Raw genomic sequence first — 22,055 nt, forward strand, 5'->3', positions numbered from 1 at the left:
TGATAAGAGAGTTTGACATCTTTGTCTGCCACCTCAGCCCTGAGTGTATGTGTACATATTCATATATACATAATACACGCACACATACACCATCCACGTTATTAGGAACACTTTTACAACTGCACATCTAGTCAGCCAATCATGGGACAGCAGCACAATGCAAAAGATCATGCAGATACAGGTCAAGAGCTTCAAGTAATGTTCACATCAATGATCAGAATGGGGGGAAAATGTGACCTCAGTGACTTTGATTGTGGCATGGTCATTGGTGCTAGATGGGCTGGGTTGAGTATTTCAGATACTGCTGATCTCCTGGGATTTTCACACGCGTCAGTTTCTAGAGTTTACACAGAATGGTGCGAAAAAAAAAAAAAAAAAAACTGTCTGCAGGCTGAACCATCTTGTTGATGAGAGATTAGAGAACCAGACTGGTTTGAGCTGACAGGAAGTCTACAGTAACTCAAATAAGCAGTATTTACGACCATGGTGAGCAGAAAAGCATCTCAGAACACAGTATCTAGAAGTTTGAGTGAGTTTGGGTGAGTCTGTGCTCATGATAGCCTCGAATTCCAGTTCTTGGCTGACAGGAGTGGAACCCAATGTGATCTTCTCCTGTTGTAGCCCATCCACCACAAGTTTCATTGTTTTGTGCATGCTGAGATGCTTTTCTGCTCACCATAGTTGTAAAGAGTGTTTATATGAGTTACTATACCCTTCCTGCCAGCTCGAACCTATCTGGTGTGTGATAATCCCAGAAGATTATAGAGCACTTTCTGAAATACTCAAACCAGCCACCAACAACCATACCATGGTAACTGATGCTCCTGACCTGTATCTGCATGACTTTATGCATTGTGCTGCTACCACATGATTGGCTGATTGGATAACTGCATAGATAAGCAGGTGTACAGGTGTTCCTATTAAAGCGGACAGTAAGTATAAAGAATTGTTCTAAACAATAATACCTTATCAACATCTCAGTATTCAAGAAATGGATGTGAATGTGTTAACATTTACGCTGGTGATAATTTGACTGTGATAACCCTGACAAACTTTCCATTGCTTTATATAATGAAAAAGGGCAAGTGAGAGGACTAGTGAAACTCAAATAAGGAACTAATCTAAATCTAAAAATAACCTTGTCTAATCTAAATCTGAATATTTCCATCAGTCTTCCTCAAAATTGCAAATTACCGTAGAAAGTTCATTTACAGGATACTCATATAACAACATGCTAACAATTTAAGTGTTCTATTTTCTTTTTGTCAAATGTAACTGAGAGATTCTTGTGTCAACTGATAAACTGTAAAACCAGGCTCACTAAGATGGCAAACTGGAGCCTAAGACGATTGTGGGAATACAAGACAAGTGCAGTAATACAATACTGCTGAGAAGGGGAAAGTGAATTTGTGCTTCACAAATTAAGTTATACAGTACACTTATGAATGCGAGAAAATCAGTCCAAAGCAAGCATGATATCTCGCTGTGGCTGAAGAATGCAGAGTTTCCATGATGCATAATGGGGTTGCAGCTCTGTGGTTTTGTGCAAGGCCTAGCTAATGCACGAACAGTGCTGTGAAGACCCTTACAAAGGAAGCAGATACAGAGGTCTACAGAAAACAATAGCATTGCAATGGGTACAGCTTAAGGTCAAAGAAAATACAACTTCTTTTTTGATTCCTGTGTTGAATACATGTGCTGTCAGGATATCTGGATAATTAATCAAGCCAGGAAAACAGAAAGTGTATATGTATGTGCATCATTTCAAACCTGACACATTTTAAATGAGCACTTGGCTAAAGTGAATGATATAAAGAGCTATGCAAATCAAACCATCCCAAATCCAATTGGATAACAGTTTATCTGCTAGTTCACCCTCTACCTTCTAGCTGTCTTTTATGAACAGTGGCACAATGGATCTGATGAAATTCCAAGTCCCATGGACTTTCACTGATTTATTTTAACATAAGCACTTCAGGTGAGTTGTGTATTCTCCAGTAAATGACATCATCTTTTTTTATTTAAATTAAAGATGTCATATCTTTACATCACCTCATTTTAATAAATGCTTATGATCTAAAGTATGGCTAAATACATACAATTATTGAAGAAAGTGGTTTCTTTTTTTAATAACACAGACTTGTAAACATAGTAGATACCTCTTTATTTCTCAGATGGCACTTTCAGTAAATTCAGACAGCATTAGGATGGTTGGGGCATACAACTTTATTTGGTTTATAGATTATTCAGTGATTGTATAGTATTAACTGATGCCATTTCAGTAGAAACAGTTTAAAATAACTTTTTATAGATTTTACAGATCTACTGTATTTCCCAATCCAATTCCTAGTAAATTCCATCTGAGCAATTTAATTTCGTTTTAATTTTCTATTTAATTTGATTCTAAGTAATGCTATATAAAATATTTTATATTGAAACATGAGAGGATAAAAAAGAAAATTCTTTTGGTAAGAAGTATTGTAGCAGGTTTGGGACACACACTGTCCTCTGTCATACTTGCTCTAATTATTATAAGACCTAAAATGCGTGCATGAAAGGCATTAATGCACTGTTGGTGGTCTGTGTTGGTTTCATATAAAAACATGTAGGTTTTATATGGTTATACTAAGCGGCCATCAGAACATTTGTGTCTCTCAGAACGTGTGGATTATGTCCTGGTGTATTGAATATTTAAATAAATATTGTTAAACCACAACATATTTTATTTCCATATTTATAGTAACATAGCCATGGACATTTTACAAGTTTCAGGCCCCTGTGAAGTGCTGTCACTCCCATCACATGAAAATATAAAGCATTTAGTACAGTTCAGCTAACAATAAAGTTCTGAGGTATATTTATGTATAACAAAAATATTGTCCTTCTTTGTTAAATGTGCCTTGTCCTTTACAGTGACAAAAAATTACATTTTGATTTATGAACAGATAATCACGCACCTTATTGCACGACAAATGTATGAACATTATAACAAACTTTCGCTTGCTATGGGCTCCTTCAGAACATCTTGCACTAGAGATTCAGATTGTCTGCAGTTTCTGCATGTGACAAAGATAAATATTTAAATCTAATATATTGGATACAACATTTTCAGCTCATACTTCTTCATTTGTAGTGAATATTCAAAGGGCACTTCATATGAAAGCTTAATTCTCGTATTTTACTTTCCACAGGCCTCATCACAGACTCTTACTATAAAACAGAAATTTGAGTGGTTACTGAATTGGTTTATGACAAACCAGTATGATTTTTCCATTCCTAAATTGAACACCTTGCGTTACACATGGTAAGAACTACAATGCTGACTACTCTAGGTAAACCACATGAAGCAAAGGCAAAAGTTTCCACCATAGTAAACTGAACTTTTTCCCCTTACTATGCTGAGTGGCAAAACACACCATGAAATATAAAACCACTTTCACTAAACAATAGTAATTGTTGTAATATTATTGTAAAACAACAACAATAATAATAATGATAATAATAATAATACTGGTATAGGTGCTGCATTGTGTAGGCCTGTGTATGTGTGTATGTATGTATGTACACCCAATAAAAACTTATGTTGATTCAGTTAAATATTTATCTAGTAGTCTGTTAGGCATAGAAATATCATGAGCACCTCCATTCAGACTATGTGCATTCAGTAGAACACTGTATAGTATGTATTGTCTGTGTGTATGTATTGTGTGTGTGAATATGAGAAGTATTCCTCACCCATCCCTCAAACGTCTGTCTGCTGCTGGATGACGTTAGTAGAGTCTCCAGCTGCATGGTGCAGTTGGCCACGAAGTCATCATATCCAATCGGTGTGTCGTGGAAAACAGCCAGTTCCAGCAATTTGCCCTCGCATACATACGGGCAGAATTCTTCATTGAAGCAGGGCTGGTTGGTCCTGGGTCTGATGGCTGTCTGGCCCACTTTATAATTGTCCACTTTGACCACGATGTAGGGATCCAGCTGTTGTGTCTTCTTGTGGAAAGTGTGGCGCGTGGAGAAAGTGGTGGGCTTTAAGTCCACCGCCTCCCTGATGCGCAGTCTCATGTAGCCGGTGAATCTCATCTTTTCTCCAGGCCAGAAAGCCGGGCTTCAGTGCGATGCTGGTGCTCCAGATGTACACACGCCTTCTCAATGAGTCGAATGTGAAAGTATGCGAGGAGCGACGCAGAGACACCGACAACACAACACACTCATGCCGAACTGACGAGAAGGAAACGGACGCCACACCAGTACTGCCTACACACACTATGAAGTTTCCGAAGCAAACCAAGCGTGGTTAAAGTGAGAGCACTGACTCACATCGAGCCGTGAAGTGCCAGGGAGCTGAAAACGTGCCGGAGATCCCGAGTGCTACGTGTTTCCTGCTGTGAATTCTTCTGTCTCCCTCTTCAGGGTGTTGAAGTTCCGCGATCACAAACAGGCTCGATCATTGCATTCTTCTCCTCATCATCACCAGGATCTTTCCTTAAGCACGTAAAGAATGCATAACTAAACAGACAGCACACACACACACACACACACACACGCATACCCTCACCCCCACCCACCCACACATACACACACATACATACATACATACATATATATATATATATATATATACTTACACACATACAGACAACAACCCCCCCCCCCTTCCACATCACACACACACACACACACACACACACACACACACATATATATATATATATATATATATATATATATATATATATATATACATACACACTCACAGGCACAGGTATACACACACACTCACGACAGCAGGGAACAATTTGCCCTGAAATTAAGCTTTGAGTTTGGATATTTGAATGCAGGATGAATTCAGGTAAACTGGGACAATTTAACTTAGCAGCCTGATAAATAAAGTTCAAACTTAAGACCTTGCCCTGCTTGATAGGAGTAACCTGATTTAATACATGTGACATATAAGAGGGTGTGGTCAGCATCAAACAGGAAGTTAACCCCAAAAATCTTGGGTTAGGAAAAATGACATATGCTTTGCCTATTTTTTCCCTATAAGGTTATCAAATTGTCATGATATACAGTATGTCATAATATATTACACATATTTGTAATACATATATACAGAAGATCTACTACTATAACAAAATAAGCATAAAGTTAGTTCACATCATGTATAGATATTTTTTACCGAATCATTTTCAAGATGTCCCAAACTATCAAGCATGGTTCAGGCAAATTGGGACTGTCTTAAAATACAATAAGCAGAGAGAGGAAAAGTGAAGGGATGTAATGGATACTGGAATGGATGCATGAAACATCCCACAACTGTGGTTAAATAATGCATTGGAGGATTTTATGTTAATTAATGATGTATTTATGAAACATCCTAATACACCAGGTAATAAAGTAGACTGGGAAATATAGTGTAACTATAGGCCTACTACTGAGTATGTAGAGATTTTTTCATAGAGTTTTAGAGATTGATGTTTTTTATTTATTTATTTTATTTTATTTTTTAAATCCTGTGTTATGCTGCTACTGCAAGAAATAAATTATAAATGGTCACTTACCTTTTTGTGGTGTTTATTACTGAGATTTGTACTTAATATTTACATACTGAATTTTGGAAAAGATTAGTTATGAATTTAGAAAAATATTGAATATTTTTATTATTTTTATTGCTATAAGAAATGAATTTTAGAATGTATTGTATATGTATATGTACATATTTAGGCCAACATTTAGGCCAAGATCTTAATATGTAGTCAATTCTTTAGTCTACTGTGTTCTAACAACATTAGAATATATCGATGATGTGTCCGAAATTACCAAACATGTCATTAAAAAGGTTTTCAGTCAGTCTTGACCAAAGGGTAATCTTTAGAATATAATCTAAGCATTTTCCTTCACATTTAAATAGCCAACACATTGAGGACTTCATAAATGCATCATGAGTTGAAGCAGTTGCTTTACTAATGGTGAGAAAGCTTAGACAAATCAGGAACTCTGTCTGAATATATCTTAATTCACCCTATAATTAAATGCCAGAAATACAAACTACTAAGGTTTTACACTAATCCATATTAATAATGACACCATTTCTGTACCACTGTATAAACCATGCATAATATCAAATCTACAGGCTTGCCCAAAATACATTCACAATCATCTATGGGTTGTAATTCATGGGTACATTAACATTCAAAACATGCTACGCTATGATTTCTAGCCTATAGAGGGAGACACAAGGGCAGTTAATTCAGACCATTAATACCACTCACTAGGCCATTGAAGAACTTTCCAGTATTTCCAGTCTTCAAGTGTCCAGTTTGGGTGAGTCTGTGCCTGCTGTTGCCACAGATTCCTGTTCTTGGCTGACAGGAGTGGATCCCCATGCTGTCTTCTGCTGTTGTAGCCCATCCACCTAAAGATTTCATGTGTTGTGCATTCTAAGAGGCTCACCATGGTTGTACAGAGTGGTTATTTGAGTTACTGTAGCCTCCCTGTCAGCTCAAACCAGTCTGGCTATTCTCATCTGATCTCGCTCATCAACAAGCCGTTTCTACCCACAAACCCTCTGCTCACTGGATGTTTTTTTGTTTTTTGTACCATTCTGTGTAAATTTTAGAGGCTTGTTGTGTGTGAACCTCCCAGGAGTTCAGCAGTTTCTGAAATGCTCAACCCAGTCCATCTGGCACCAACAACCATGAGTCAGAGTCACTGAGTTCACATTTTTCCCTTTCTGATGTTTGATATGAAAATTAACTGAAGTTCTTGACTTGTACCTGCATGATTTTATGCATTGCTCTGTTGCCACAAGATTGACTGATTGCATAATTGCATGAAGGAACAGGTGTAAAGTTGTTCCTAATAAAGTCAGTGAGGGTAAATGCATGTATTATCTTTTAGAATCATTCATTTATTCATTTTCAGTGACCATTTTATTAACCATTCTTTTTTATTCCTGAATTTTTCACCAACAGGACATATTAGGCCCATATTAGGTTAACATTATTTATAGGCCTAGTTGTTTTTGAGTTACTGAGGTTTGGATTAAACCTATTCAATTCAAGGGACCAGATAAATTATAAGAACTCAATAAATTTAATAAATTTGAAAATTGATTGTGATTTCCACCACTGCAACTGAATTAAAGAAAAACACAAACCCCCATGCTATGTTTCATAGACCCCCGGATTCCCCATACCCCACTGCTAGTTGGATTATTCATTCAATCCTTTATCAGTTTGCCTACTGCTTCCCCGGTTGGAGTAACAGTGCAGTTTATTGCACATTTTAAATAACTGGTATTTGAATACACATTCAATATACATTGGTATGCATACCAATACAAATGAATATACATTGAAACTTCATTTCATTACCAGAGGAGCAGAAGAATGAAGCTGATTTTGGGGAACCACTAGATGTCCTCGTACTTTTAAAAAAGAAGAGGCTCATTGTAAGGTCTGAGTTCATGGCCAGTTGCTTGCATGAATTGAACACTCCCTTCAGAACTGAACCAGAGCCACTCTCACCTCTCTTTCCCCTCCTTTAAGTTAACCTCTCACATCTCTTGTCTGCAGATGTTCTCAGCCCACTAAATAACTACTGCCTACAGTGAAGGTTGTAACACTAATTAGTTCTCTGTTCTTGCAGGTGGAAAGGTGGGAAGATATCTGAAATGAACTATAACAAGACTTTGTTTCAGGATGACATGCAGAGAAAACACGGATGTGAGCTTCTAATAGGACAACAGAGGGAGTGAGAGTGGTGGGTGAGTGTGACGCAAAGCGTGAAGAAAGAAAAACAGCACCTGCTCTGCAACTGCAGTCCCTGCAATGTGACCCCTGAATGTCAGCTGCTCAGCTTCTAAGTTACTATATTGGCAGGAGGACGAGTCAGCTCTCGACAGCATGTAGCACCTCGTTCATCACACTCTGTTGGATCCTAGGGATACCAGAACTAGTTGCACAAAAATAGACAGCCAAAACATCACCATTTTTTTTTTTTCAAAAAACATTCTACATTAGTCACATGCTAATTTAATGTCAGATGAGTGTGTCTTTTTACTGGTACTGTATCAGTAGACCTAATGGTCCATGAAAAAAAGAATCTAGGATTCTATAATGTACTTTCATATAGAGACTGTTCATTGAGATGTATACAGCACTGCAGTTTTCAAAGGTGCAAGATCTTTGGCAGCTAACCAAATAGAATTATAAAGCTCTTGAAACAAAGTGTTTCCTTTTGAAAGCTATTGACTTAATCTCTGAAGCACCCATAGTTCTATTTTAGGGTGAGGAAAAGGATCAGCTGAGGGATCTGAATTAGGAAATAAAGGTAATAACCCAGCCTCCCAACCGCTTCTCAGACGTCAGACGATGGAAAGGACTCTATAAAGGCTATCCTCTTCAAGGGTAGGTGCATGTGTGTGAGTGAGAGAGAGAGAGAGAGAGAGAGAGAGAGAAGAAAGAGATAGAGAGCAAGTAGAGTGGTCTGATCAAATTAGAGATCTGAAAAGGTTCTCAGCCAATCCATGAATTGTGTAGACACCAGGAAAAAGCTTATGTTTTATGGCCTTTTGGTTTAGGAGACACTAAAGACACACATGTGAAACTACTCACAGTCACTCACATAAGTGCACTCAACCTAAATGATACATCCAAGACATGCACTTCTCATTCTGTTGCTTTTTCTGAGACTCTGATTTTGTTCCCTATAGCTGACATTACGGTCACAGCAAAACCAACAAATCCGACCAGCAAATTTCAAATTGCGTTGGTAGTGTCCTGAGGGGAAAGTGGTTAAGTACACATAAAAAGACCTAAAGATAAGTGAAAAATTCCAAACTACTGTAAAATATACCATGCAGGAAGGGGTTCCGTATTAGCTGAGAATGTAAAGCATTCGACACACAACTCCACATGCTGACATTCCTGTTCCTGAGAGCTACGTTTGGTTTCTGTAGCATTACTCACGATTTCCATGCATGGGCTGAGATGATGCCGTCTGCCAGCGACTGGGAAACATTTGCCTTAGTGGTGCCTAATTCAACCCATCTGTGTGAACATACCACGCTGAGGATGATGCATTGGCCACTGTGCTGAGCTTCTTGAAGTGAAAGGGGGAAAATCAGTCCAAGACATCATTTTCTCAACCCGGGAACATCTCAATAAGCCTTTCCCAGAGTGACTCCATAACGCGCATTTTGGAAACAATGTAATGTATATGCCATGTTGATTATGCAGAAACTTCAGATAAATGTTTTCATATCCTTAAAATGGACTTGAAGGCCTCAGTCTAATCCTGCCTGAGCGCATGCTTGACTTTAGTATGATAGATGGTGCCTGGAGGACTGGTTCTGACATAGTTTGATATTAATTAGGATTCAGGACAACTCTGGTGTGGATGATTTGGAATGATTTTACAGATTTATTGCAGGAAATGACCCTCCACAAAAATTTCACATCCAACCAGACATAAACGTGAGCCGTTCTATGCTTTTCATTAAAACCAAGCTCCTGGGAGAAAGAAAAATGATATTTTATATCCAGATTTAATCAGACATCATGCCAAACTCTAAACCATGTTTTCTCAGTCCTTTATCTGAAATAAATATAAGTCTAAATCCTAAATCAAACCAACTTATTCTGTACAAGAAATGACAGCCACAATTGGTATTGCTTTACTATAACCATAAGCTTCAGACCAGTAATTTTTAGTCCAATCTCGACTTCTTTCTGCCCAGACACAAACATCTAACAGACATGAAACCACAAATATATTTTGGTCAAGATAAACTTATTTGCAGAACAGGTGGTATTTTTAAAGAGCAGATTTTTTTTTTAGATGAACTACTTAAAAAGCCTAAAGTGATATTGAGAAATTTCCTTTGACTGTTTTTCTGTTGGAAAATTTGCTTAAGTCATCTGGATAACTGAGAAATCTTACTTATGGAAATTCTTTGAGGTTAGAAGGTTTGGTTTAATGACATTCTCCAGGTGAATAGGCATTCGTAAGAGAGTCTAGGAATGTGGTAATCAGTTTGAGCTAAAATAAATAAAGGGCCGGCTCCAAAAGTAATTCACTTTCCTGTAAGCACTGACCTTGCCTTTTTAAAGAAAGGAATACCACAGCAGAGCATAACAAATCAAAACAAACAATGTGGATTTAAGCCAAACATGTTTTTTGCCCATTATTGCAAGAGTGGGCCAGCACGTTCAGGAAATCTCTAAGAAAGCCAGGAGTATTAGACTCCAGGCCTTGGCCGGACGTGCCTAAGCTTGGGGTTCAAGGCTTCTTTTTACCCCTCCAGCTGACAGAGAGAGAGAGAGAGAGAGAGAGAGAGATCAAGAAGGCAGAAAAATGGGTTCATTCTCAAAACTGAAGTCTCTGCTCCATCCATTCATGTAGCCTCATCAACATGCCTTCACTCCATGTCTCAGCTCCTATCTGCATGGTAATGTCTGGCCCTTCAAACCCCATCTCTCTCAAATTAAGCATTCATTCATCTTTAGTTCTACTTTACTTTGGCAGGGTCATAGAGCCTGCAAACACTGGGCCAATGGCAGAAATACACACTAAATGGGACACCAATCCCACACCAGTGTGTTTCTGGGAGGTGAGGGGAAACTGGAGTAGCCAGAAGAAACCCATACTGACACAGGGAGCACATGAAAAATTCCACACATTCGGTTACTTGAGCTCAGGATCAAACTCCAGACTGTGGAGCTGTGAGGCACCACTCCTACCTGCCCCCTCACAACCATAATTAAAATTCTAACTAGCCTTAACTGTTTACAACTTTTTAAAACACATTTTATGTTGGTGCCTGAAACAGTGAGCTCTTCCACTCCACAATCCCAAACACACTGTCCTTCCCTGACCCAACTTGTCCAGCTGCTGCTGTAAGTCAAAACCGGGTGGGTCCTTATCATTATCTCTTACCTCTGGATTTTATCAGCTGGAGCGCTGTGCAACACAGGCAAACTAAACCTGGTTTGGATTTCAAGGCTATGTTTGGATCATATTAGAATAACAAGACTGACATTAGCAACACACCCAAAGTAAACCTGGGGCAAAGAAAACAGAACCTTAGGAGCTATACTTTTTAAAACATTGTTGTATACATTCAGTGCCAAAAAAATCATCTAGTGCATTAAAATAAATCTGATTCAGCACTTCTCTTGGATAGCGTGAAGTTAATTTGTAGCCTTTATCTTCATCAACATCCATTATGGGGAATTTATTAGCATATGTCCACTTGTGGCTGCAATTAACAATATTTATCCAGTATGCAGCCATGAATGTTGCAGTAAAATAAAATAAACATTTTAAAAATCGCTAGTAACACTGGCAACACCACTCTCTTAACTAAGGAAAATGCCTCCCCTCCAGTTCCCATTCACACAACAACAGAACTATAATTACACTCAATTAGCTCATCAACTTTAGACTGGGTTAAGTGGTATTTACTCAACATAGCCTAATTGTTTGGCAGATGGTATGTGTGGTAAATAGAGGGGTAGAGGATTGTATGTTGTTCCAACATTTGGGATAGGTTCACTAAGGCTGCACTAAGGATTACCTGAGCTAATGATGTGGTCCCTTAGGGCAGGGAAGTGAGGCTTGAGAATTCCTCTCGGTGGGGTTCCCTCCTCCCTGTGCTCCAGGCCACACAGCCCTCTCTACATGGTGGGGGGTAAATGTGTACCAGCACAGGGAATACAGAAAGAGCAATTCCACAGCATACATATTTAGCATTTTTAGTATGATCTATAAGCAGGCCAGAGACATGAAAAACAGAATTCCTTCACTTTAAAACATACTAAACTATATAAGGTCATGTTGCTGGGGTGGAACAATCAAGGGTACATTTTTGTACCTTTATGTTTATTCATGGAAACATGAATATAGTGTACCTTACAGTATATAGTATAGCTTTACTCCAAAAGTTAATTAAAGTGGTCATTACAGTGGTTAGTATAAACATAATCAGCCTACTAAGGTGAAGACATTGTGTCATGACTGAATTGCAAATTATGCTGAGGTACCTTCAAGTGGCTGATTGCTGAAGGCAGTGGATATGTATTCCTCAGTGTTCTGCAGATTGCATAATTCTGTGCTTCAGCCAATCTGTAAGAAAATGAGGGAATAGTTTGTGAACAAAAAATTATTTGTAATTGTTTTTGACTTAAGATTTTATTGCTAGTGAGAAATAGCTGTTGTAGTCCCAGAATATGTGTTCTATTTTCCCCAATGATACTTTTCCATCTAACCAAGCAGACTTTTAGGGTTAATGACCAGTAGTGTATGTCAGTAGCTTGTCAGCATGGTGACGTACGATGCCTTTGAAGTCTGTCTCAAACTGTTTCTCTACCTTCATAAGCAGGTTTCCCAACCATTCAAAGAACAAAATTGAAATCCAGAAAGGAGCAAAAACATACTCGCGCCGTTCTGGAAAAGAAACATTAATCTGAAATCTTTAACCAGTGTTACTGGTTAATAACGTTATTTTTATGTTCCATGTAGCTCGCTATCGTATTATTTATGCCTTATCTCCTGACTCCCAAGTGTTTTTGGATCAACATCTCAACTTGCAGGATTTCATTCATTGTATCTTTTTACATGCACTGAGCAGCACAGGCTATAATGTTACATGGCTTCAGTTCATGGATGATGAAACAAGGTAAATTAAACCTTTGAGGTAAATATTCTCTCAACATAAAACCTCTTTATTTTAAAGTACGCATTAGACAAATAATCAAGCCTGATTTTAGCTAACCTAGGGATGGACATTTACCCAGCTAGCATGTTTATGCACTTGTAAACAGGGAATTTGCTAACTCTGTTGACAACGTGTAACATTCTATTTGAACTAAGGACGTAAATAAATGCAGTATTAGGAATGAGAAGACAACGTGTTCAAAACAGATACAGATACAGTGTTTCACTGTTAGGGTTTTTATTTATTTAGTTTTTAAGAAAGATTTGCCAGAAAAGTTCTGGTTAAGAGTACAGGTGTGCATAGGGACTGGGATCCAGTGAAGTCACACGAGCAGGAGTTTTATTTTTATTTATTTCTTACAAAGCTAGATAGTTTTTTTTTTTTTTTTTTTACATTTACAGCATTCTTAATAACTCTGTGGTCAGGATCGCAGTGGCTGAAATTAGGCTCCTAGTTTGTTTTTATGTTGGGAAATAAAACCAAATTAAACTAAATTCCAAATGTTGCAGGCAGATATAAACAAAAATAGCTGTATGAGTGGGATACTGGGATCACAGAGCACACTGACAGTTCTGGCATTTCTACCTCTTTGTTTTTTCAAATGTTTTCCAGTGTTTCCAAGGACTCTGTGTTTTTGGTTTAGGCCACTCCCAATTTGGGCTTAATACAGAAAGCACTAAATATGTGAAGCACTAAACAGATACAGATACAGATACTGATAGCAGCAAAAGATGTACACTTTAATGGAACCAGACCACCAACAAAATAAGGAATGGTTTAGTAACTGAGCGGGTTTTAAATACTAAATTCTGAAGATGTTAGATGGTTTACAAAGAAGTATAGGGGAGAATTTCTTTACTGAGGACACAGTGACAGCTGTGAACCTGATGGTGTGTGCAGACAGCTCTGCAGCTGTCCTACTTGGTCAGAGTTGATTGGCTCACTGATCCTCCTCTAACTGGACAGATCCGGACCGGACACATCACCTGCTCTGCCTGGCATGTCCTACACAGGGCAAGCCTGGTATAGGAGGAGCAGAAGAGTGAGGCCTGCACTAGGGAGAGTGTGGGATCTGAGATATGCTGATTATGCTCTTCCATAATGCAGACCTCAGTTATTACTGCACAATATTTACTACACAATATTACACTATTTACAGAACAAATACATCAGGGAAAATGAATGTTCAGCAGTAGCAGTGGCCAGGTAGAAGGGTTAAGGACTGGTAAATCTCCCTGCCTGTGCAGAACAACAGGACATTCTGCCCTCTCTGCACCACAATTTGCAAGATTCAGTATTTAGATTTTTTTGTTAGTCAGCAAGTTAATCTTATTATAAATTCTGATGACTGCAGAATAACAGGATCTTTCTGCTCTTTATTTGTTGCCTCTAAGGAAATATAATAACCAAACATGGATTTTTCTTGCCCTTTTCTCACCACACAACATCTGAGCTGACATAGCTTCACCTCATTGGCCCATCGTTCTGCTAGTTCTGCTAAGGACAATGCTGAAAAATAAGCAAGGGATCAATGAGCTTTCCTCCTATCTTATATGGAATGTAATCTATTATAGCCAGTTGGGATACACAGTGATTGGGTTTAGATATAGATAATCCAATATAGAGATGTTTTAAGGTGTATGTTTTATAATGTCTAATGCACAGTTAACACTTTTCAAACTCACAGCACCGGAATAGATCAATGAGATTGGGAAATAAAAAGAGAGTATCACTATGGTCTTCCGGAAAATGAGTTGTTACGTGTGGTGATGGACTGACGTGCAGCATGTGTGTACCCCATAGAAGCGTGGGTGGCTTAGCACTGGCTTAAGGGAGGGGCAACTCTAGTTAAGGCGGAGGAACTGTGTGTTTGTGAAGACTGCTCTTTAGAAGTTGAGATGACTGAGGGGTTGTTCTGGGGAAATATCATCTAACTGCCCTTCAGAAGGACAAGGGAAGGGTGAAAATGAAAGAGGGAGGAGGCAGGTGTGATGAAAATGCTGATGTGCCAGGGCCACAAGGGTAAGACGAGAACAGCATGGTACAGCATAAATGGTTGGCACCATGCATAGCAGATGAACTGGTTCTCAGTGTCTCACACTGTCCCTTTTACATAGCTTAATTGTGAGCACACCATGTGAATCTTTACTCTTTACATCTTTAAGAACAAATAAAGTGACCAGTTTTAGGGTTTTTTTTAATTTAGATATTTTATAAAAGATTTATAAAAGCTTTATGAAAGTTATACACACAGAAAAAAGACACAATATCTAAATTGAGGTAAAATTTAATTTCACTGCATATATCTTGTTTTTTTTTTTTTATTTAATTAAAGATGAGGAATATGACAGAGATCCATTCAAAAACCTGAAGAGAGAAGAATGGCTAATGTTTAGATTATAAACATGGACAAATTATTCCTATTCAGACGAACAAACAAAAGAAACTCATTTGCAGTATAATGGAAACCTAGGTTAAACTCTTCAAACTAAATCATCAACATTTTCCTGGAAATGCAGTTTGGGATATTTAAAATAAGTTCTAAAAAGCTAGTTCTTCAGAAGCAATGTAGGACTACTGCAACATTTCACAGGGTAGTACAAAATATACAGAGTTTGAATAGAGTATTATAATATTTACTCATGTAAAGGGAAGGATGTCTAGTGGCCTGTGGATTTTGGTGGCAAAGGAGATATCAACTGTCACCTCAATTCATCTGATAAAATGATAAGCAATATAATTTGTATTATATGTTTTTACTTTTAAATTGATGATTAATGCATTCTGCCTGGAAACCCTTGGATTTTTTCTGAAACTTTCCAGTATTGTTTAAAAATGGTGACTTATCAAGCATATGATCTAAGAACATAACATATATCTTGGTGATGTACAGTATATTTGACTTAAAATCTGTATAAAGAATTTTCGTTTTCTGTATCAATATTAACATTTTAGATTGTCAGTATGAGATGAATTTGCCACACTGGACCCCCACATGGTTCACCTTAAGCTGAGGGTTTACATATCCAAAACCAGACACCACAATAGCAGCTGAACAGCTAACCCTTGACCCCAAATCATGCTAATACTTCCTCTTCCTTATGACAACAACCCTCAGTCCCTCAAAGCCACTATAGAGGTGAGGGAATTCCACAAACCTAACATAACTGTGTTGATGCTCACACATGATACACATAGCTTCATTTTATGCGGGTGCATAAAATGCATGATGTTCTGTCTAGGAGAGAAAAGCAGTGTATTGATTTGCTTGAATAATGCTTGGGGCTATTTTCATCCCCGCTTCGGCGGCTGTCCTTCCTGGTTTGATCCCCTAGGCAACCGATGTGGTCATTCCTTCCAGAAAATGGAGAGCTGTATGTAACCAAACACCAACAGGGGCCCCTGAAGAACCGAGAGAGAGAGAGAGAGAGAGAGAGAGAGAGAGAGAGTGAGTGAGTGTGTGTGTGTCAGTGTGTGTGTGTATGTATGTGTGGGTGGTTATGCATACTTCTATGCAGGGATAGAGAGGGAAGAGAAATACAGAACACAATTTCCAATTTTCTAGTCACCATAGATTCAGAGGAGTCGCTATGCCTCTCCATGCAATATTCTGACATGGTCTCGTGTTGCAAACGTATAACAAATATTGTACACCTTAATTTGTACATAAAAGTTGCAACGATTAAGGTTAGGGTAAAGGATGTGGTTAGTGTTTGTATGGTTTCATATGAAACGAAACTATATTGTCACATGACTCATATCATATGACCACGGTTGAAATAAATTTAAATAAATAAATCAAATAAGCTTTGGTTGCCCTTACATCAAGGATGACTCTCATCTTTTGCTGCCCAGTCAAACTCTTTCCCCCCATCTCTTCCCACACTCACAATAATTTCATCTCTCCTTTCCTTTTATCTCCTTCTGTCCCTGATCTCTCACTCCTTCCCCACCAGGCTCCTTCCTTTCTCACCACCGCTTTTCACCTTTTTCTTTCTTCCTCTTTCTCTCCCTCTGCCCCATTTCCTTCACACAGGCTGTGCCCTGCTTTGTAAGCCACCTTGAAACCCAAGCTGCCTCAAATAGCAACATCTTTCAGCAGCAGGTCCTTGCTAAAGCATTAGCTGCAACTCGATCTGGTCCTCAAACAGAGCTTTGTTATTGGGTAAATAAAGGGCAGCTGGAGAGCTGAAGAAATGAACATCTGAGCCACCTACAGAGGGCACTAAAGGAGTGAGAATTTATACAGTGGTGTTTTGAAATGCAACAGACTGACAGAGTGAGTACATAATACACTTGATACATACTCTGTATGGACCTGAACAGCAACATGGATATAATTACATTTATGTAAGAAGCTGTCGTTTTTGTGTTTCAGATCTACCTGGAAGCCAGCATGCTGTGGGATTCACTGTTGGAGAATTGCTGTGCTCAGTGAGCCATTAGCACCATAACGAAGATACAGATCTGTCCCATCCCTTTCTGCCTGAATTCACCCATAGTGGCGCATCCCAGAGCAGGGCATGCCAACACTGTCTCAGGTGACCAACACTAAAGAATGAGAACAATACAGGAAACCCATACAACCCAGAAGATGAAGTGGAAAAGAAAAGCAGTATGTGTTAGAGTAAAAGGTGAGAGAATGAGAATGGTGGTGCTGTAGAGATGAGTGTTGAAAAGTGAGAGAGTGTGAGGAGAGAGTCGCAGGAGAAGGGAGAGTGTGTTTGTAGCTTTGGGAGAGAGAGGTGTTCTCAGCAGGGCAGCTACAGGTCCTCTCTCACATGTGTTCTGCATCAAGGCAATCAAAGGCTAAGTTCCCCCCTGCAGCCAGACCTGCCCTGCTGTAAAGAGCCATCAAACGAAAGTGTGACAGACTGAAGGGCCTGTAATGGGTATATGAGGGGAGAGGGTCCCGACACACACATACACACACAATTATAGACATGCATGCAGACATAAAATAGAGGAGTTTGTCTTCCCTCACTCTCACTCTCACTCGAGCGAAGGCAGAGGGCAGACCCGCTGCTGAAGGAGGAGGGGGAAAAAGGCCTGAAGTTCTCCCTGCTGACTGGCCTTTTGTGATTGCCCAGAGTAATTAGTCAAGGTGTCTGTGTGGAGTAAAAACAGCAGGCAGCTCATTCTCATTCACCCAGTCCCTCAAATGGCCAAGACTGACTAAAACATCTACGACTTGCTCATTTAGGTAAAGCCATACTACACACAGAGCAGCCAGTGTCATAAAGTCTGACTTTACAACAGACTGCTCCATTAGCAGCAGCAATGGCAACAACTGCTGTCATCTGCTATCAGTGTAGTCCATTATGCTTCATGTTCATAACCACTGTGGACTGGACTGGTATGACTGCTCACCACTTATGGGAATAGCTACAACTGTTATAGGTTAGAGCAGTTTTACATTGTTTATTACTATGTGGAAAAAGCTTAATTTAAAAAAAAATCCTCTTTAATACTCTCCACTATACGTATGCTATTTTCAGTAAATGCCAGGTTTGTGTAAGCCAGCTGTACACACCATATTTCACACTGACACTTCTACTAGTGCAGTCCAACATGTAGGCCTCTGTGCCCAAAAGCCAGAGGTGTATAGGTGAAAGGGGATAAGAGGGGGGTTATGGCTTTAGCTGGGCAGGGTTGGACTGGGTTTTGGCTGCAGTGTGAGGGATGAGTGCCACACCTGCTGGGTAATCTGTCATTACAGCTGGGGGACAGATCTCAGCTGCCCCCACTAATCACCCCTCCCCTGCTATCCCCTCCCCAAAAACACCTCCCACATTCCACATGCAGCTCCGCTTACAGGCCTGGGTGTGTGTTAATGTGTGGGCCAGCACAGTCACATAAACTTTACACACTTTCATGGATGCAGGCTGAAGTTTATTTACAGAAATGTGTGATTATTCTGAGCTAGACACATGAACTCATACAATAGTGCATGCAAGGTGATTGTCTCATGATTGCATTAGCACTATCCAATTAACTCTCACAGTTCACTTGGAAATGAAAAAAGTATATCCACTGAAAACAGGATGGAGCGCAATCAGCAGCAAGTACACATTTTCCAGTTTCCTTGTCACACATTACACAGGAGCTCTGCAGTGCTTAGACTAGTGACAGAGGTTAAGCTCATTTGTCTGTCAGCAACAGGAAGTTTTGATGGGGTCATTTCCTCTACTGCTCCTCAGTGCTGATGGACCTGGATTTGTTGAGATTCTACAGATCTGATTTCACGAGAGAGAGAGGGTTGGATAGATGATGTAACCAAAGGATTTGCAATGGTGATGCCCCATTTGGTGATAAAAATGTGTTTCGAATAATACAAGCGTAAGAACCAACTACATAGAAGGTCTGAGTGATAAGACATCTATCGTGCCTAAGGGCTGACCTGAGTAATTGCAGTTACCTGACTGAGTCAGTAATGACCTGGTTCCTCATATCATCATGATCTCTGCATCAGCAGACATATCTATCATCTTGCTTTTACCGCATACCTCAAGGCCACTTTACTGTGTGGTCATTCTCACAAATAAGCTCACTATTTTAAAAGACATAGGCCTAATTTATATGTTATTATTCACCGGCCACTTTAATAGGAACACCGGTACACTTTCTCAATCATGCAATTATGCTTTCAATCATGTGGTATGTGGCAGCAGTGCAAGGCTTAAAATCATGCCGATCTAGATCAAGAGCTTCAGTTAATGTTCACATCAAACATCAGAACGTGAAAAATGTGACTTCAGTGATTTTGACCGTGGCATGGTTGTTGGTGCCAAACAGGCTGGTTTGAGTATTTCAGAAACTGCTGATCTCCCAAGATTTTCACAGATAACAGTATATAGAGTTTACACATAATGGTGTGAAAAACAAAAAACATCCAATGAGCGACAGTTCTGCAGGCAGAAACACCTTGCTGATAAAAGAGGTCAGAAGAAAATATAGCCAGACTGGACAGACAGGAAGGCTATGGTAACTCAAGCAGCCACTCTTTACAACCATGGTGAGCAGAAAAACATCTCAGAGTGCACAACATGTCAAACCTTGAGGAGGGTTGGGCTACAACAGCAGAAGACCACACTGAGCCTCACTCTTGTCAGAACAGGAAACTACAGGAGGCTACAGAGGGAAAAGGCTCACCAAAATTGGATTGTAGAAGATTGCAAAATCTCCAAAGAGCTTCCATAATCTTTTACTTATTATATAAATATTATCATATATTTGTTGTGTGGATGGATTATTATATATTTGATCCATTTCATACGTGTTTTTAAATTTACTAGATTTGGTAATAAGTTAATGTATAAAGAAATGCATAAATGTATAAACACATAAGGTTGAATGCAGAGAATATATACAAATAGTAGAGAATATAAGAAGAAGACAGAGGAATGATGAAGGTTGTAAGCATGTTGCCTGCCTAGTTGACTGACAGTTTGTATTCTGGGTCTTAGGAGAAGATGTTTGGAGTAAGGGAGCTACCTGGTGACCTAACTGCTCCTTCAGTTGGTAAGTGACCACATCTCCTGAGGCATTTGTAATGAGAAACAGCAGCTCTTGCCCCACTACAGACCTGGGTGGAAACTCGATCCGGCTGCTTCCAGCTGCAGTGGATTTTGTGTAGTGGGGGAAGGTGACGTTGTGGGAGTACAGGAGGGACACTCCGGCAAAAGTGTGACAAGAGTATGAGTGAAAAATACCAGCGTTAAAAATCAGGAAAAACCGGGAAATGAAGAATAAACTAAGAAGCTATGCATAGTTATAGAACAAGTGAAGACATAACGATTGCATAAATAACAATGCAACAGTATATTGGAAAAAATGAACCCAAAAGTACAATACTGTAATATACTACATATAATCTGAATAAAATTCCACTCACTGTCATGTAAAAATTTTGTCATCCCCACAGATTCTAACACAACACAGGATGCCAAATGCCTCTGACCTTGGATTGAAATAAACTCAGCCCAGTATGGAATGGTAACCCCCACTCCCCCTGCCTTCCTGCATTCTCCCCTCTCCTCCCCCACCTGCAAACAGTCCCCTGGCACATGCTCCTGATCCAGTGTTTACATGATCACTTCCATTGCGATGGCAATGCCTCCAGGACAAGAGTGATGGAGTGAGCTCCTGCTGGTCAAAGACATAAACAAAGGCACAGATTCACATACTGATGTGCATACACACACATGCATACATGCAAATACACACACAAAAATATATGCACGTTATGTAGTTCTGTGCACAAAGGTCCTGTATTGGGTCCTGAAGGAAGGATATTTTGTGCATATGATAAGACTTTAATTTGATAAGAGACATACCCAGCATCCTGTGCATAATAACACTGAAAACTGAACTCACAGGAAAAGCTGAGATTCAGTTTCCTGTTAGTGATGTGAGGGCACTTACTAAACTAATAAAGATCAAAAATAAACATCTTTTTTTTTATTAATTATGATCCTTAGAATTTCCATCCAAATTTATGTTATAGTGGCAGTAGTGGGAGGTAGGGAGGCAAGCACGCTAAACACCACTCACTGCTTTTCTCCTTCACCTTGATGATGAGAGATGACTGCAAGCTGGATAAACGCTAAAAAATTGCTTTATTCCTACCACCAATTAAGTGATAAGGGGAGAATGAGTCTATAGATTATTTTCCTTGTTGACATTTAATGCTCAGAGCACTGTGTCTCCTGTGCCAGAATTAAATCATTTCTGTGTACTGTGCCAAAAGAAACCTTTTCTTTTTCTCGCTCTGTCTTTCTTTTTGTCAGCACTTGATTTTTTTAGTTGTTTGAATAACTACAGCATGAACTCCTGCCCCTTCCACAGTTTTTCTTCCTTGTGATAAGACTACAGCCTGCCAAGACACACACACACACACACACACACACACCACACACACACACGCAAAACCTCATCTGTCAGTTATGTCCAGAAGTGCATACGTCTATAACTCTGTAAGTGTAGATGCATCATAGCGAATTCCCAGTCCAACACATCTACAAATATTAATGACTCACAGAATATTGATCTGTCTGGGAGGCTTCCTGATCTTCACTAACACAAGACTCTTCCATGAGTCTGCAGAACACTCCCTCCTGCCTATCTATTTAGGCATAAACAGTTTCAGGAATTATCTAGGTATTTATCTGTATTGCCAGCTGTACGAGGCTCTTAGACGAAATCTGGCAAACTACCAACATGCAAAGTCAAAGTAAAATTCCAATCACAACCTTAATTTGATTTACCCCTGGCACTTACTTTATTACAAAAACATTTTCATAGTGATTTCATAGAGTAGACTGGAATCCTTAACCTC

The 22,055-nt window shown here is 39.2% G+C and overlaps 1 protein-coding gene and 1 long non-coding RNA gene across 3 annotated transcripts in view; one reads left to right on the plus strand and one right to left on the minus strand.

Moving 5' to 3' along the window:
* The window catches only part of prkchb (protein kinase C, eta, b), a 29,167-nt gene extending 24,681 nt beyond the window's left edge, over window positions 1-4,486 (minus strand). Inside the window, exon 1 of one of the 2 annotated variants that reach the window (XM_053242054.1) lies at window positions 3,736-4,486. In XM_053242054.1, coding sequence (XP_053098029.1) covers window positions 3,736-4,080 — 345 coding nt within the window. In that variant the 5' untranslated portion in view covers window positions 4,081-4,486. The remainder of the gene's footprint in view (window positions 1-3,735) is intronic. The other variant, XM_026944602.3, reaches the window with a different exon arrangement.
* Window positions 4,487-7,304: 2,818 nt separating this feature from the next.
* LOC113545343 (uncharacterized) lies at window positions 7,305-21,420 on the plus strand. Its single transcript, XR_003404600.3, has 5 exons — window positions 7,305-8,408; window positions 16,755-16,997; window positions 17,097-17,352; window positions 20,185-20,239; window positions 20,643-21,420. It is a non-coding gene; the product is annotated as an uncharacterized LOC113545343 (long non-coding RNA).
* Window positions 21,421-22,055: the final 635 nt, after the last annotated feature.

This window comes from Pangasianodon hypophthalmus, chromosome 19 (assembly GCF_027358585.1).
Source record: "Pangasianodon hypophthalmus isolate fPanHyp1 chromosome 19, fPanHyp1.pri, whole genome shotgun sequence".
NCBI lineage: Eukaryota > Metazoa > Chordata > Actinopteri > Siluriformes > Pangasiidae > Pangasianodon > Pangasianodon hypophthalmus.